Source organism: Callospermophilus lateralis, chromosome 1 (genome assembly GCF_048772815.1).
Source record: "Callospermophilus lateralis isolate mCalLat2 chromosome 1, mCalLat2.hap1, whole genome shotgun sequence".
Classification (NCBI taxonomy): Eukaryota; Metazoa; Chordata; class Mammalia; order Rodentia; family Sciuridae; genus Callospermophilus; species Callospermophilus lateralis.
In genome coordinates, this window is record NC_135305.1 from 7700096 (window position 1) to 7714488 (window position 14393).

At 48.0% G+C, this 14393-nt stretch overlaps 1 protein-coding gene across 3 annotated transcripts in view; it reads left to right on the plus strand.

Moving 5' to 3' along the window:
- Znf777 (zinc finger protein 777) overlaps positions 1-1622 on the plus strand; it is a 217206-nt gene extending 215584 nt beyond the window's left edge. For all 3 annotated transcript variants that reach the window (XM_076832156.2, XM_076832145.2, XM_076832147.2), the window contains exon 6: positions 54-1622. In XM_076832156.2, the coding sequence (XP_076688271.2) occupies positions 54-1249 (1196 nt within the window). In that variant the 3' untranslated portion in view covers positions 1250-1622. The remainder of the gene's footprint in view (positions 1-53) is intronic.
- Positions 1623-14393: the final 12771 nt, after the last annotated feature.

Consider the following 14393-nt stretch of genomic DNA (forward strand, 5'->3'; position numbering starts at 1 on the left):
TCATGTCACACAAATTTAGGGTCTAACTCTCTCTTTCTCTGTCCTTGGAGCAGAGGGGATCGTGATAAAGACAGAGGAACAGGAGGAGGAGGAGGAAGAGGAGGACGACGATGAACTGCCGCAGCACTTGCAGTCCCTCGGGCAGCTGTCCGGGAGGTATGAGGCCAGTATGTATCAGACCCCGCTGCCTGGGGAGATGTCCCCCGAAGGCGAGGACAGCCCCCCACCCCTGCAGCTGGGAAACCCGGCGGTGAAGCGGCTGGCGCCCCCCACGCATGCCCACTCGCACTCGCACTCGCACTCGCACTCTCACTCCCACGGCGAGCGTCACCTGAGCGAGAACCGCGGGGCCTCCAGCCAGCAGCAGCGGAACCGGCGCGGCGAGCGGCCCTTCACCTGCATGGAGTGCGGCAAGAGCTTTCGGCTGAAGATCAACCTCATCATCCACCAGCGCAACCACATCAAGGAGGGGCCCTACGAGTGCGCCGAGTGCGAGATCAGCTTCCGGCACAAGCAGCAGCTCACGCTGCACCAGCGCATCCACCGCGTGCGCGGCGGCTACGCCTCGCCAGAGCGCGGGCCCGCCTTCAACCCCAAGCACGCGCTCAAGCCGCGCCCCAAGTCGCCCAGCTCAGGCAGCGGTGGTGGCCCCAAGCCCTACAAGTGCCCCGAGTGCGACAGCAGCTTCAGCCACAAATCGAGCCTGACTAAGCACCAGATCACGCATACTGGCGAGCGGCCCTACACGTGCCCTGAGTGCAAGAAGAGCTTCCGCCTGCACATCAGCCTGGTCATCCACCAGCGCGTGCACGCCGGCAAGCACGAGGTCTCCTTCATCTGCAGCCTGTGCGGCAAGAGCTTCAGTCGCCCGTCGCACCTGCTGCGCCACCAGCGGACTCACACGGGCGAGCGGCCCTTCAAGTGCCCTGAGTGCGAGAAGAGCTTCAGCGAGAAGTCCAAGCTCACCAACCACTGCCGCGTGCACTCGCGCGAGCGGCCGCACGCCTGCCCCGAGTGCGGCAAGAGCTTCATCCGCAAGCACCACCTGCTGGAGCACCGGCGCATCCACACGGGCGAGCGGCCCTACCACTGTGCCGAGTGTGGCAAGCGCTTCACGCAGAAGCACCACCTGCTGGAGCACCAGCGCGCGCACACGGGCGAGCGGCCCTACCCCTGCACGCACTGCGCCAAGTGCTTCCGCTACAAGCAGTCGCTCAAGTACCACCTGCGGACCCACACGGGCGAGTGAGCGTGCGCCCCGCCGCCGCCCCTGCCAGGTGCGCAGGCCCAGCCCCCTCGGACACCTGCCTTGGCCGTGCCAGGCCCGAGCCCATCGGGCGGGGGCGGGGCGCCCCGAGCCCTCTGCTGTGAGCCCCCCTTCCCCTTTCGTCCCTCCTCCCAAGGACGCTGGGTAGTGAGACCTGGTCGCTTGCTGCCTGTTCCCCCTGGGCCTCTGTGGGGAGAGTGTGGGCCTGGGGAACCCCTTCGGGCTGTTAATTTCCTTGACAATAAAATGGATGAAATCAATCAGCACGGGGGGAGTGATTTGGCTGCCGGCCACTCGGAGGGGCGGTGCAGGGCCATTTAGTTGGGGATAGAAGTTTATAATTACCTTTTGGATACTGTGGTTCTATTTGATAATAATAGAGTAATTTTTAAAAGACGAGCGTTTCCTGTTTGCCGTTTTTGTTTGGTTTTGAAGGGGAGGGGCAGAGAAGGTGGCCCGAGGGACATGTGCGTAGTGTCAGTTGACAGGCTCTATGAGTCCCTTCTGCGTGTTCATTCTCAACTTTGGGTGGAGAAGGAGAAATAGCTCCCTCTGATTGTAAAATCAAAACGGGGGACAGCACTGACCAGCCTGAAGAAGTAGCAGCGTAGGAAAGGGTAGACTCCTGGCTGCCGAGCTTCCTGCGTGCCCTGGTGCCCACTGGACTGTGGGAGTTCAGGATGGCATAGAATGATGAGGGAGAGTGACAGGTTTACAATGATGGGGCACGGGGGTCCTAAAGCAAAGCTGGGCACCTTCCTCAGGATCCAACTTTGCTGCCCAGCTTGAAATGCAGCTGGCAGAGGAGTCAGTGGTGGAATGAACAGCTGTAGGGAAGGGTTACAGAAGCCTCGGTGCCACCCTTTGGGGAGGTCACAAAAGGCACCAGTCAAAACACTGTTTTTTTTTTAATGTTGTTCCAAAGTTAGTCTCCAGGAGTGTTGAATGCACTAAGGAACCTGGCTTCTCTAGGAATCCATGTTTCTCCTCACCCTTCAGCTTTCTCTCTCCTATAGAAAGAGAAACTGCAGGCATATTACATCGCCCACAGAGTTACTTCCTCTCACTCTGGCTGGGTTTGGCAGTAACCAGAGAGGATCCTGGCCATTTCAAGGGACAGTTGGTGGAGAATAGCAGAATTAGAGCTTAGCCATATCAATGGGAGGCTGGGCTTCAAGGAAGGCAGGGGCTCTTCTAAGAGCAGAGCACGCTGAAGCTGGGCACTGCACATGTAAGAAGCTGCTTATGCAGGGTTGGAAAAGGACTGGAGGGAGGAGGTGATGTGTTGTTCACTTTGATGGAACCATAGAGATCACTCTTCTGTAAAGGTGGAAACTGAGGCACAGAGAGAGGGGAAAGAGTTGGCACAAGAATTCACATGTGGAAGGATATAACTCCTGCATTTACACAGCTGATTTCTAAAAGGATGGTAGAACATCAGAGGACATCCAGCTGAAGAGGTGGCATGGATAAGGAGCAGGAAATCAGGTTAGCGTGCAGTAAACACCAGCTGCCAAGCAGAGGGTAAATGGGCCTCAGGCTACAGGTGGGCCCTGCAGGAGCAGGGAGGGATTCCCCAGGGGTGGAGTCTAGGGGGGTCTGAGAATAGCAAGGAAGGTCTAATAGGTAGGGTGTTCTTAAGAGCAAAGGCCTGGCAGGGAAGCCACAAAGATGAGTTGGAGAAAGGGCCAGCTATTGGTTTGGAGTGGACAGAGGGTGCCAGAAGGGTTCTGGATGTGGGGTTTCAAGACTGTAGAGTTTGAATTGGATCTTGTATGAGAAACTGGTGAAGACTTTTGAGCAAGAGATAAACAAGATGCCAGTGATCATCAGGGAGCAGATTGGATAGGGAGGCCAGGTCACAGGTGATGGAAGTGGTGGGTGAAGGTTGAAGGGATGGCAGAGTTTAAGTGGCTCCTTTGAACATGAAGATATCTGAAGCGCCAAGAAGATGGTGGCAGATGTCTTCTGCTGCTCCGTCTTTGTAGGTCTGCAGTTGGAGGCCTCGGTGCTGTTGGCACTCCCACAGTGGAGACCGTGGTTTGGGGTAGAACCCAAGTTGGAGACTCAGGGTGATTTCATCTGTAATGTGAAGTTACCAGGACAACATAAGATCAAGTGGGAGGTGCTTAAGAGCCTTTCTTTTCCTAGGAACTCTAGTCTTTAAAAGAATTAAACCCAGGATAGCCAAAGACTGGTATTTCTTGTGTGGGGCTGGGCTGCCAGGGCGTGTTGCACCTGCACTTCCCCTTCCTTGGCTCTAACCCCTTCTTTATACCTCTTTCTCCTCTAGGCACAGCGCCGTATACTCCAAAGCATGGGTCCCCTTGTCCCACCTCCCCACTGCTCCCCGATCCTCCCTGTCCATCTGCTGTACTCTCTGCTAGTGATTGGAGGCCAAAATCAAATAGAGGACAGTCATTGAAGTGTACACAGACTCTAGAATCAAACAGATACAGATTTAAAGGTTGTGCGACCTTGACCTTAAACAAGTTCATTAACATCAACTTCCTCATCTAATAAATGGGGATAGAGAAGTTCCCATTATTCCCAGACCTAAGTAACATAAAGCATAAATACATAGCAAAGATATGGGTACATAGTAAGGTCTCAAAGTTTGCTAATTTTATTACTAAGTTATGGCTAATGATGATTTAACTTAGGAAAAAAACAAGTTCAGTGCGCTAGTGTTGTATTCTAAAAGTACAAATCTCTGAGAAGGAAATTTCTTCAATAGGCAAAAACAGAAAATTACTGTGGTGAGAAGAAAATCAAACCACATCCTGATGTCCAAGTGGACAGAGGTCTAAACCCACCTTTCAGCCCCACACCAGGTTTGCCACAGGTGGGAGCCCATGCCTGTGGGTTGTCTGGTACTCACTGGGATTTCTTTGGGTACCCTTAATTAGAAAAACTCAAATTTCTAAGTTGTCTGTTGCCATTGGCCCCATGAGGTTGTATGCCATAAAGAATTAACTGCCATTTATTGAACACTTATTTTTGAAGACCTTATGGGCATTATAAACTCTGATATATGTACCACTACACCCATTTTATAGGTGAAGAGCTTGAGATCTTGAGAGGTTAAGGAAGCCTGAAGTCACACAGCAACCAAATGGTAGAGTCAGGATTTGAACTCAGACCTTCTGCTCCCAAGCCAATGTGCTCAGCCACAAAGTTCTTTCCCTGGAAACTGTGTGGCTGCTGAAAAAAGTCAGCACCACTTTTAAGTTATTCCATTTTATTGCAGATTTCTTAACTTAAGATAAAATGGGGGAAAACGGAACATATCACGCAGAACATTGCTGTCTGTAAAAATGATGGCTGTACAAAGAATCAAAATGTGGCTCAAGCGGTAGCGCGCTCGCCTGGCATGCGTGCGGCCTGGGTTCGATCCTCAGCACCACATACAAACAAAGATGTTGTGTCCGCCGAGAACTAAAAAATAAATAAATAAATAAATAAATAAATAAAAAAGACTTTATTTAAAAAAAAAAAAAAGAAGAACTTCAAAGGCAGAGAGGACTTTGGAGCCGAGCCCTGTTACTTCACAGCTGGTCACCCAAGCCAACTCACTGATACTAATGCAAGAGGCAGCAAATGGGACACTCTGTCATACAGCCCCCAGTATGTATTATGCACCACTGTGTGCAAAGCATTGTGCTGGGCTCCATGAAGAAACACAAAAGGATCAGAAAATCATCAGCTGCCCTGATAGCACTTAGAACCTGGTGGCGACTTTGCAGCCTCATTCTGTAAACTGAGCCCTCAGGGATCTGGAACAGCCTGGCCATCAGGGAGAATTGTGGGCAGCTATCTTGAGTAGAAAGAGCCACGACTCCATCTTTCCTGCTCCCTCTTTAGTCAGAGCGGTGAGCAGCCAGGTCAGGGAGACCTTTCCTGAGGCACTGTGTGGCAGCGCCTCAGATTAAGGGATCAGGGACTGAGGCCCTCCAGGCCCTCCTGTTGCCAGGGCAACGCTGAGTCAGGCCGGGGCCTCAGCTCCAGCTTTCTGGGAAGCCTTCGGGCTGCGGAAGCTTCCTGTTGTTTTCCAGGCACAGTGGGAACGTCTACATTCAAATTTCTTAAAAATCAATTTTGCATTGATCACTTCTAGTTGGGTTCCTTGAAATGAGTATTTCTAGTCAGGACAGAATCTAACCCTTCAATTTTTTACAAAGGCTAGCTGGAGTCTGGAAGACTCTTTAATAGGAAAAAAATTAGGAATTGACGGAGGGAGTGAGGGAGGAAGGAAGGAAAGAAAGAAGGAAGGAAGAGAGGGAGGGAGGGAGGAAAAAAGAGAGAGGGAAAAATTATCATAGTACTACTTACAGTGACCTTATATGAAAACTTCCAGGCAAAAATCAGATCTTTGAATTTCCAGGATAATGGTAATAATCACTATGATTCTCGGAGTCTTACCATGTTCCAGACGCTATATGTTGTATGCAGTGAATGTTTCTATTTTATCTTGCAACAAGCTGTGAAATTGGTACATGTGTCCCCTTTAACACATGAGGTTCCCAGAGGGTAAAGCAATCAGCCCAAAGTCACACAGCCAGAACTTAAACTAAGTGTGTGGAACCAAAGTGTTTGCTGTTACCTGCTGTTGTTTACTGCCTCCCAATTGCAAACCAGATCCTTAAGAAGGAAGGAAGGAAGGAAGGAAGGAAGGAAGGAAGGAAGGGAGGGAGGGAGGGAGGGAGGAAGGGAGGGAGGGAAAATGGTACAGTTTGTCTGATTTGCAGCTTGGACGATCCCATGGACACCACATGCAAGTCTGGACTGGGTTGAAAGCAGATACCTCTGGCCAGCCCGGCCTAGCCCCACAACAGCCAGAACAGACAGCGCCCTTCACATGACCTGGGTGGAGTAGACGCTGCTGCTAGGTGGCAGAAGCACCCACCACACTGGCCCTCATTTAAAACTGAGTCCCTCTCTTCTGAAGGACTTTGAGACATGTTTGTCAAAATGATGAGCTGTGGGGAAGTCAAATCCAACTGCATGGCAGCCACACTGTGGTCCTGCTGTCAGAGGAGAGAGAGGGCCCGGTGCCCTTTCAGATGTTGGAACCTAAGAGGCATTTGTTCAGAGAAGCCCTTGAAAAGGGGAATGCTGCAAGGAAAATAGACTAGTCAAATAGCACAGGGCCAGCTCCAGCCCAGGTCAGCCTGATGCCAGTTCCCACCCACCTCCACCACTACCACCTGCACAAAACTCACTACTTAATAAAATAATAAAAGAACTCCATTATTGTAAGACAGAGCATCACTACTGACTGTTAAGGTAACAAAAAGTTGAAATTCAATGACAAAATATGCCAATGATAATCTCTATACCCACTATTAATTTTATTTAAAGAATATCAGGACATGGGCTGGGAGCTATAGCTCAGTGGTAGAACACTCACCTAGCATGTGTGAGGCACAGGGTTCAATCCTCAGAACCAACCACATAAAAATAAACAAATAAATAAAATGAAGGTATTGTGTCCAACTACAATTAAAAAAAAAGAATATCAGGACAGGCCTTTTTTTTTTAGAATTTTTTAATATTTATTTTTCAGTTTTCATTGGACACAACATCTTTGCTTTATTTTTATGTGGTGCTAAGGATCGAACCCAGCTCCTCGCACATGCTAGGCAAGCACATTACCGTTTGAGCCACATTCCCCGCCCTGGGGACAGGTCTCCTTAAAATCAGCATGGTCTGATAAGTATAAATTGTTTTTTGTTTTTTTGTTTTTTTTAAGAGAGAGAGAGAGAGAGAGAGAGAGAGAGAGGTTTATTTTTTAGTTTTCAAGGGACACAACATCTTTGTTTGTTTGTGGTGCTGAGGATCGAACCCGGGCCGCACGCATGCCAGGCGAGCACGCCACCGCTTGAGCCACATCCCCAGCCCAGTATAAAATTTTTTTAAGAACTAAATTCAATCAGTTCTTTATTTTTAATATAAGATACATAAATGCTAAAATTGTGCTCTCAAAGCATTGGAAATTGATTGGATTTAATCTACCCTCAATCAAGACAAGTAAACTGGTGGCAAAATTGTGACATAGCCATTTTCCATGGAAAATAAGATCAAAGAATTATATATTTCCATAATCCAATTTTGGAGGTAAATTGCTTATACAAATTCTAAAATCTACAGTAAAATTTTTATGTGAATATTATGCTACTTGGATTAATAGTCACCACTGAAAAGCATATTAATTTTTCCCAGAAGACACTAAATTGGTTCCCATAGTTATCCTCTGAACAATTTAATAATAATGACTGTCCAACCCAAATCATCATTTCTTTCCTACTTGAACCTAGTCATTCCTTAGCTTATCTTGAATTAATGTCTCACTAAGCAAAAAAATTGTGGTACCTTCTGAAATAACTTTAGGGGAAAAGTTAAAACTCAAAAGTTTCAGAATGTTGCTGAAAAAGCAAGTCAATATCCAGACCAAATGAAATCAATCTCTAGTATATTTAATTCAAACAGCCAGGTGTGATATCGCAGGCCTGTAATCCCAACAGCTCCGTGGGCTGAGACAGGAGAATTTTGAGTGAAAAGCCAGCCTCAACAATTTACTGAGGGCCCTAAGCAACTTAGCAAGACCCTGTTTCAAAATAAAAAATAAAAAGGGCTGGGATATGGCTCAGTAGTTAAGCACCCTGGTTAAAAAAAAGAAAAAAAAATTCAAACAGCAAATATATTAAGAGAAATTGACAACACATGTTTCTTGCCCAAGACACTGCTAGCTCTTTGGAGTCTTGCAATAAACATTAGCTGCATCCAAACTTGCTTGGGTGTTCACTTTACCAAAAAGATTAACTCACATTAGTATGAAATATTCACATAATAGAAATTATTTCTCTCCAAATGAAAAAAGCATTGTTATTTTTTCTGACTGTAAAAATAATTTCTAAGTTCTAAACAACACAGATTCAGAAATTAATCAGTCTCTTATTTTCTAAGAAAGATAGAGGTATCAGTCTCTTATAAATGTGAGGGAAGATATCCATTTTATTTCTCACCCATGGCTTTTTTTTTTTTAAATATATATATTTTATTAGTTGTTGATGGACATTTATTTATTTATATGTGGGCTGAGAATCAAACCCAGCGCCTCACCCATACTAGGCAACCACTCTACCACTGAGCCACAACCCCAGCCCTACCACCTATGGCTTTTAACCATGTCCACACCTGTGACATTAGGGATTTACTTGGAAGAGTTCACCTCTTCTGTTATATTTTAAAATCTCTTTCAGATTCAGGACTCAAAATCTTTATCAAATATAGAAAGTCAGTATATGTGCGTGTGTGTGTGTGTGTGTGTGTGTGTATACACACATACATATATGTACACATACATATATATACACATACATATATATACATATACATATATATATATACACATACACATACATACATACATATACTGGGGCTTGAATCCAGGGGTGCTTTACCACTGAGCTATATTCCCAGCACCTTTTTGTTTTGTTTTGTTTTTTGAGACAGGGTCTCACTGAGTTGCTTAGGGCTTTGTTAAATTGCTGAGGCTGGCCTTAAACTTCCTATCCTCCCGTATCAGCTTCTTGCTGTGCTGGGATTACAGGGAAGCCACTAGGTTCTGGGCTCAGTCAAATATTTTGTGTGTCAAATTTGCTGTTTCTCTGTGTTTTTGAGCTTTTGTTTTTAGCCTCAGCATCCTTTGTTTAAATAAAATAATTTTCTGAGCTAAATATGAAAATAACTAGAAGCAGAGAGCTAAGGTGGCTGTGGGGGAGTCTGGTCTCCCCTGGGTGAGGGTGCACTGAAGGGCCTCCAAGGTGATCCCCTCTTCAAACCCTATGCCCTGGGCAAGTTAGCAGAATTCTTTTTCCCTTGCTCCAGTGTTTCCCAGTCTCAATCCAAACTAGATATGTTTAATTTATTCAGTGAGAGTCCCATAGTAACTTAGCTCTTTGAGAGAGCACAGGGCTTCTTAATTTTAATTCTCCTTGTGGAGTATACATGCATTTCTTTTTCTATAACCTCTATGTTATTTTCTCACCACATCAGAAAGTGGTGAGTTTGGGTTGTGGCTCAGTGGTAGAGCACTTGCCGAGACGTCGGCTGATCCTCAGCACCACATAAAAATAAATAAATAAAGCTACAAATTTTATTTAAAAACAAGTGATTTTTTAAAAAATGGTGAGTCCCTATAACCTCGCCAGGGAAATCTGAGAAGCTAACACCCACCAAGAATCCCTGAAAGCCAGTTCAGTGGCAGCATGGCTGTCCTGAACAGCCCTGTAAGAAAGCGACAAGGACCCCCAACTGATGTCTGCAGCAAGCCTTCCACTAGAAGATCGGGGAAGACCTACACGCAGGCGACAGCTCGGGGCGTGGTGGTCGTGGGGCTTTCCTGGGCTTGGTGGTGCTTCCCGGGCACTCAGTGGCCACTGTGCGCTTGACTTCCGCCGGGACGCGGGTGGCTTTTGTTCGTTTGGGCTTGCTCCAGAATCTGACAAGCGGTTCCGGCACCTAAGAGATATCCAGTAAACGTGGACCTAAGCCACAGATGATACCGTGCAGGAAAAACGGGGGCAATCTCAAATCTCTGCTAACTAGGACGGAGATGGTTTTCTTCATTAAAATGAACCTTCCGAAGCCGTCGGGGAGCCCTCCCACCCCTCCCAGCTGGCAGCGACCCTGAGGGGCCTGCAATCGCCTGGCCTGGCCGTCCTGCTTGCTCTCCGAGGCGCAGAGGCTCGGGAACCTGGAGAGTCCTGCCCCGGCCCCAGCCCCAGCCCCAGCCCCAGCCCCCGGCCCCTTCCGAGTGTCCCCAAATCCTCCTGCTTGCCCAGAGGACCGTGTGCGCACCCTGGGCTCCCTCGCCGGCCTCACTGACCCCCCCACTGCAGCCGAAGAGACTTTATAGGATCCGAGTCCCTATCCGGCACCTGTAAAGGGGGCCATAACGTTCGAGTGTCACAGGGTGCCGAAGGGTGGCTGCGAGAAGAGGGAGCGAGGGCGCCATCAAACTGTTCGATTTTCTTATTTAAAAGTGCGTTTATCGGAGCCTCTATATTGTGCTGGGTGTACATCCATTCTCTGCGCTTAATTTTTAAGGTCGCAAATGTTCAACGCTGCGCTGCCCAAGCGTCCCTCCCCGTCTGATGAGGCCTCTGGCGGCGCTGCTCGCGTGCTGCAGGCCCGGGTGGGTGCCGGAGTCTCGTTACCGCGGCGCCACGTCGGGCGGTGCGGAGCCGGCGTGCTGCCCCCTGCCGGCCGGCGTCGGGGAGGCCCCGGAGGCCCGGCGCCCGCACCTGGCCGCTGGCGGCCGCTCTAGGAACGCCGGGCCCTCTCGGTGGTGGCGCGGGGTCGCTTCCGCGCGCCCTGTCCCCGCCCCACGCCCGGGGCTGGGCGCGCCCGGCCTGTCAAGTCCTGGTGGCCCTGCGGCCGGGTCGCACACGCTCTGTGGCGGTACCGAGCGCTCCGCTGCGCGGGAAATGGCCTCCTGGCAGCAGCAACGCCCGCGTTCTCGTTGCCTGGCACCCTCTGGCCGTCCGGCCCGGTTCCCCGAGGTCGGGCCTGTGCTTTATGCAAACCCTCGTGCAAACACGGTGGGTGCAGGCACAAAGCGAGGCCTCGGAATGTGCAGAGCCGTGAATCAGAAACAACCCCCACGCCGACGGCTCAAACCCACTCCCGAGGAGAGGACAAAAGGACCGCGGAGGGCCGTGGCGTCCAGCAAGGAAGGGGTGCCTCCGTGAATTTACACCAACATGAGGGCTCCCCCGACGCTTTCGCGTGCCGCCCTTCACTTTGCCCACTTTTCTCTTTTTATACAAAATGAAACCAAAGTTCAATTCATTCGAGCTTGTAGCAGATGGACTTCTCTGAAGCGGCCTTTGACACCTCTATGATGACGGGCCGGACTATTTTTCTTACTTAAAAAAATATTTACTTGGTTATTTCCAAAGACTAAATTCCTAGACAGGGTGGCGGAGCGTGGGCATTTCCTAAGACTGTTGATGTGCATTGCAAACAGTTCTCTCTACTGTCCACAGGGCTCCTCCGTGGGAAGCAGGGAGCAGGGCTGCCTTCTTGGATGGAGAAATGTGGCGCGCTAAGGAACACGTGCTTCTGTGGGAACTACTTACAGACGGCCAGTGGCATTGGAATGCTGGGCCCCACTCGATGAATTTGAGTGGGAACATTGGTTGGGAACATTAGTCAACCAGATGTTCTTGGTCTGGCAAATCCAAACATGGTCCCCTCCTGGGGGATTCCCCATTTTCTTAGGATAAAATACAAAATCTCCCCAGGTCTGCTCAGGTACTTTCTGCCTCCCCAGTCCTGATAGGTGTTACCTAGCTAGTGGCAAACTGGAGGGGGGGGGGGGTTGCTTTAAAGAACAGAAATTTATCCTCTCACAGTTCTGGAGGCCAGAAATCTATGATGGTGGCGTACATAGTGTTGGTTCTTCCTGGAGACTCTGGAGGACAATCTGTGCCCCACCTCTCTCCCAGCTTCTGGCAGTGGCTCTGTGTCCCTTGGGTTGTAGAAGCATCTTGCCAATGGCTGCTCCATCTTCACTTGGGCTGTTTCCTCCACCCCGCCCTTCATAGGAGGATGACAGTGAGATTGAATAAAGACCCTCTATACTCTAGTATGACCTCATTTTAACTGACCCCATTACATCTGCAGTGCCCCTATTTCCAAACTAGGTGACATTCTGAGGTTCTTGGAAGGACATTAATGTTGGGAAGATTCTCCTCAAAACACAAGAAACCAAGTCCCCTCTTATCTTCTGGTACACCCCATCTTCACCATCTTCTGGGACACTCAACTACTAATCAATTTCCTTCTTCCTGCAAGGTGCTGGAAATGTCACCACCTCAGAGAAGTCTTTGAATCTCTTAGGTGATTAATCCACCCTTCCTGCCTGTTCTGAGCTCACAGCATGTATCACAGTGATAATTGAGTTAACACTGAGTCACAGTATGTTCATGAGTGCCTCCCTCACTAAGATCTGCTTCTGAGGGCAAGAAGCAGGTCAAGGGAATAACGGTAACAAACATTACCGTTCAAGACCAATGGTGCTTACACGCTGACATAGGAAACCTGCCGCAGTAGGACAGGCGCTAGATAATGAAGGCCTGTGCTGTGTCCACTACAGAGTCCACTGGGAAGATCTCAGAGGCAGTGGCCCCTATCCACTGGAGGGAGACTCAAATTCAGACTCCATTTCCCCGGGGAACACAGGAAATAAAACCCATACCCTGACCATGGTTCCATATAAACCAACCCCACTCCACCTTCCTGACCTTTCCAGGACTCACTGTCCAGCTGTCCCTTTGCTGCAGCCACCCTGGCTTTGCTCTTGCTCCTTGATTCTGCCAAGCCACTTCCTGACATAAAGCTGGCTTGGCACCACTTGTTACCATTCAGATTCCCTCTGCATGTTACAATTACACCTTCTCTTGTGAGCACTATTCTGGTACTGAGGAGTGAACCCAGGGGCTCTTTACCACTGAGCCACATCTCCAGCCCTTTTTATTTTTAATTGCAATCCTCCAACTTCAGCCTCCCGCATTGTGAGATGAGATGGTGACTTTTACAGACCCCTTAATTCAGCTGCATATTATTCCAGTGACTCAACCTTTGCTACAAAGGTGGTCCTGTGGAAACAGCCCTGTACCAGACAAAGAGGTCTTAAAATTGAGTTTCTTGGAGACTTTCTGAGGCTGTGTCCTCATCTGCAAAATGGAAATAACTATTCCTACAAAAGTTTGCACGAGTTCATGTGTGAATTTTAATGCACTTATTAGCAGTTCATGGATTCTTGTCCTGATGTAGCAATGATTTATTAATTATGTTGATAGGAAATGGTATCATTTGCAATTACTAGTTGGAAATATACTTATATGTGTAATATTTATTATTTATTCCCAAACTGTATAATTTTGGAAATGATATTTTGAAGATAATTTGGAGAATACAGAAGAATATAAAGAAGAAACTTTAAAAATCAGCCGGAACCTCTGTTTTGTAGGCCTACTTGTATGCTGTGGAGCAAACGATGCAATCGAAGTGCATACAGCTAGAAGCTGAGGTGCAGCAGGCCAGGTGAAGCAGCACAGGTAGCGTCTGCTTCCTGCAAGGCTACGGAAAGTCCCTGCGTTGATGTTGAGGGCACCATGATGCTTGACAGAATTCTGAGAGTGGCTGGGACTCCAAAGGAGCTGAGAAGGGTCTGAGTTTGCAAGATGTGGCCCAAGGTGGGTCAAGAGGTTCTGGTTTGAATTCTCTAGTGCTTCTCCTAGGTCCTTCATTTTTTAAAGAAGTAGCTAAGTGTTTTATGAAAACAATACAGTTACTGAAACTACAGAAAAGTACGAAGATGAAATCATCACTAATAACATTACCATGGAAATAAGAGCTGTTAGGATTTTCAGAATATTCCCTGTTTGCTTTTTGTTTGGCTGGTTCTACTTATTCTTATATGGGAGATAATGTTCTGTCATCCAATACTATGATTCCCAAACGTGACTCACAGTGGGATCCCCTAGTTTTAAAAACTTTTAGTGACTGGGTTTGTACCCCAGGTATTCTGAGTCAATGCTCTTCTCCCTCTGCGTCAGTGTTCTTAAACCTCCTGGGTGATTCCCACGTACAGTCAGACCTGAGAACTGCTGGCTTCATGTGTAATTCACATTTTCTTGACTGGATATGCTTACATGTGGATGTGGCATTCTTGACATAACCACTTCTCTAATATTAGGTGTTTCAGTGGTTTAATGTCAATGTTAATAATAGGCATTTCAGTTTTCATTTCACAGTGCTGGGGATCAAACCCAGGCCCTGTGCATGTTACGCAGATGCTCCCCTACAAAACTACATCCCATCTTTGTTAAATATTTAAATAACACTTGAGAGCATTGAAATATCTGTGAGCCAGTATTTGTTCAAATTTCAGGCTTTTGCTAAAGGATGGATTCCTAAAAATTGAATTATGTAAGTCAAAGGGAATTGCCTCTAGTTTTCCTCTCAAGAAACATTGTACCAGGCTCTCAGTGGTAGAGCACTTGCCAAACATTCATGAAGCACTGTTTGATCCCCAGTATCACATAAAAATAAA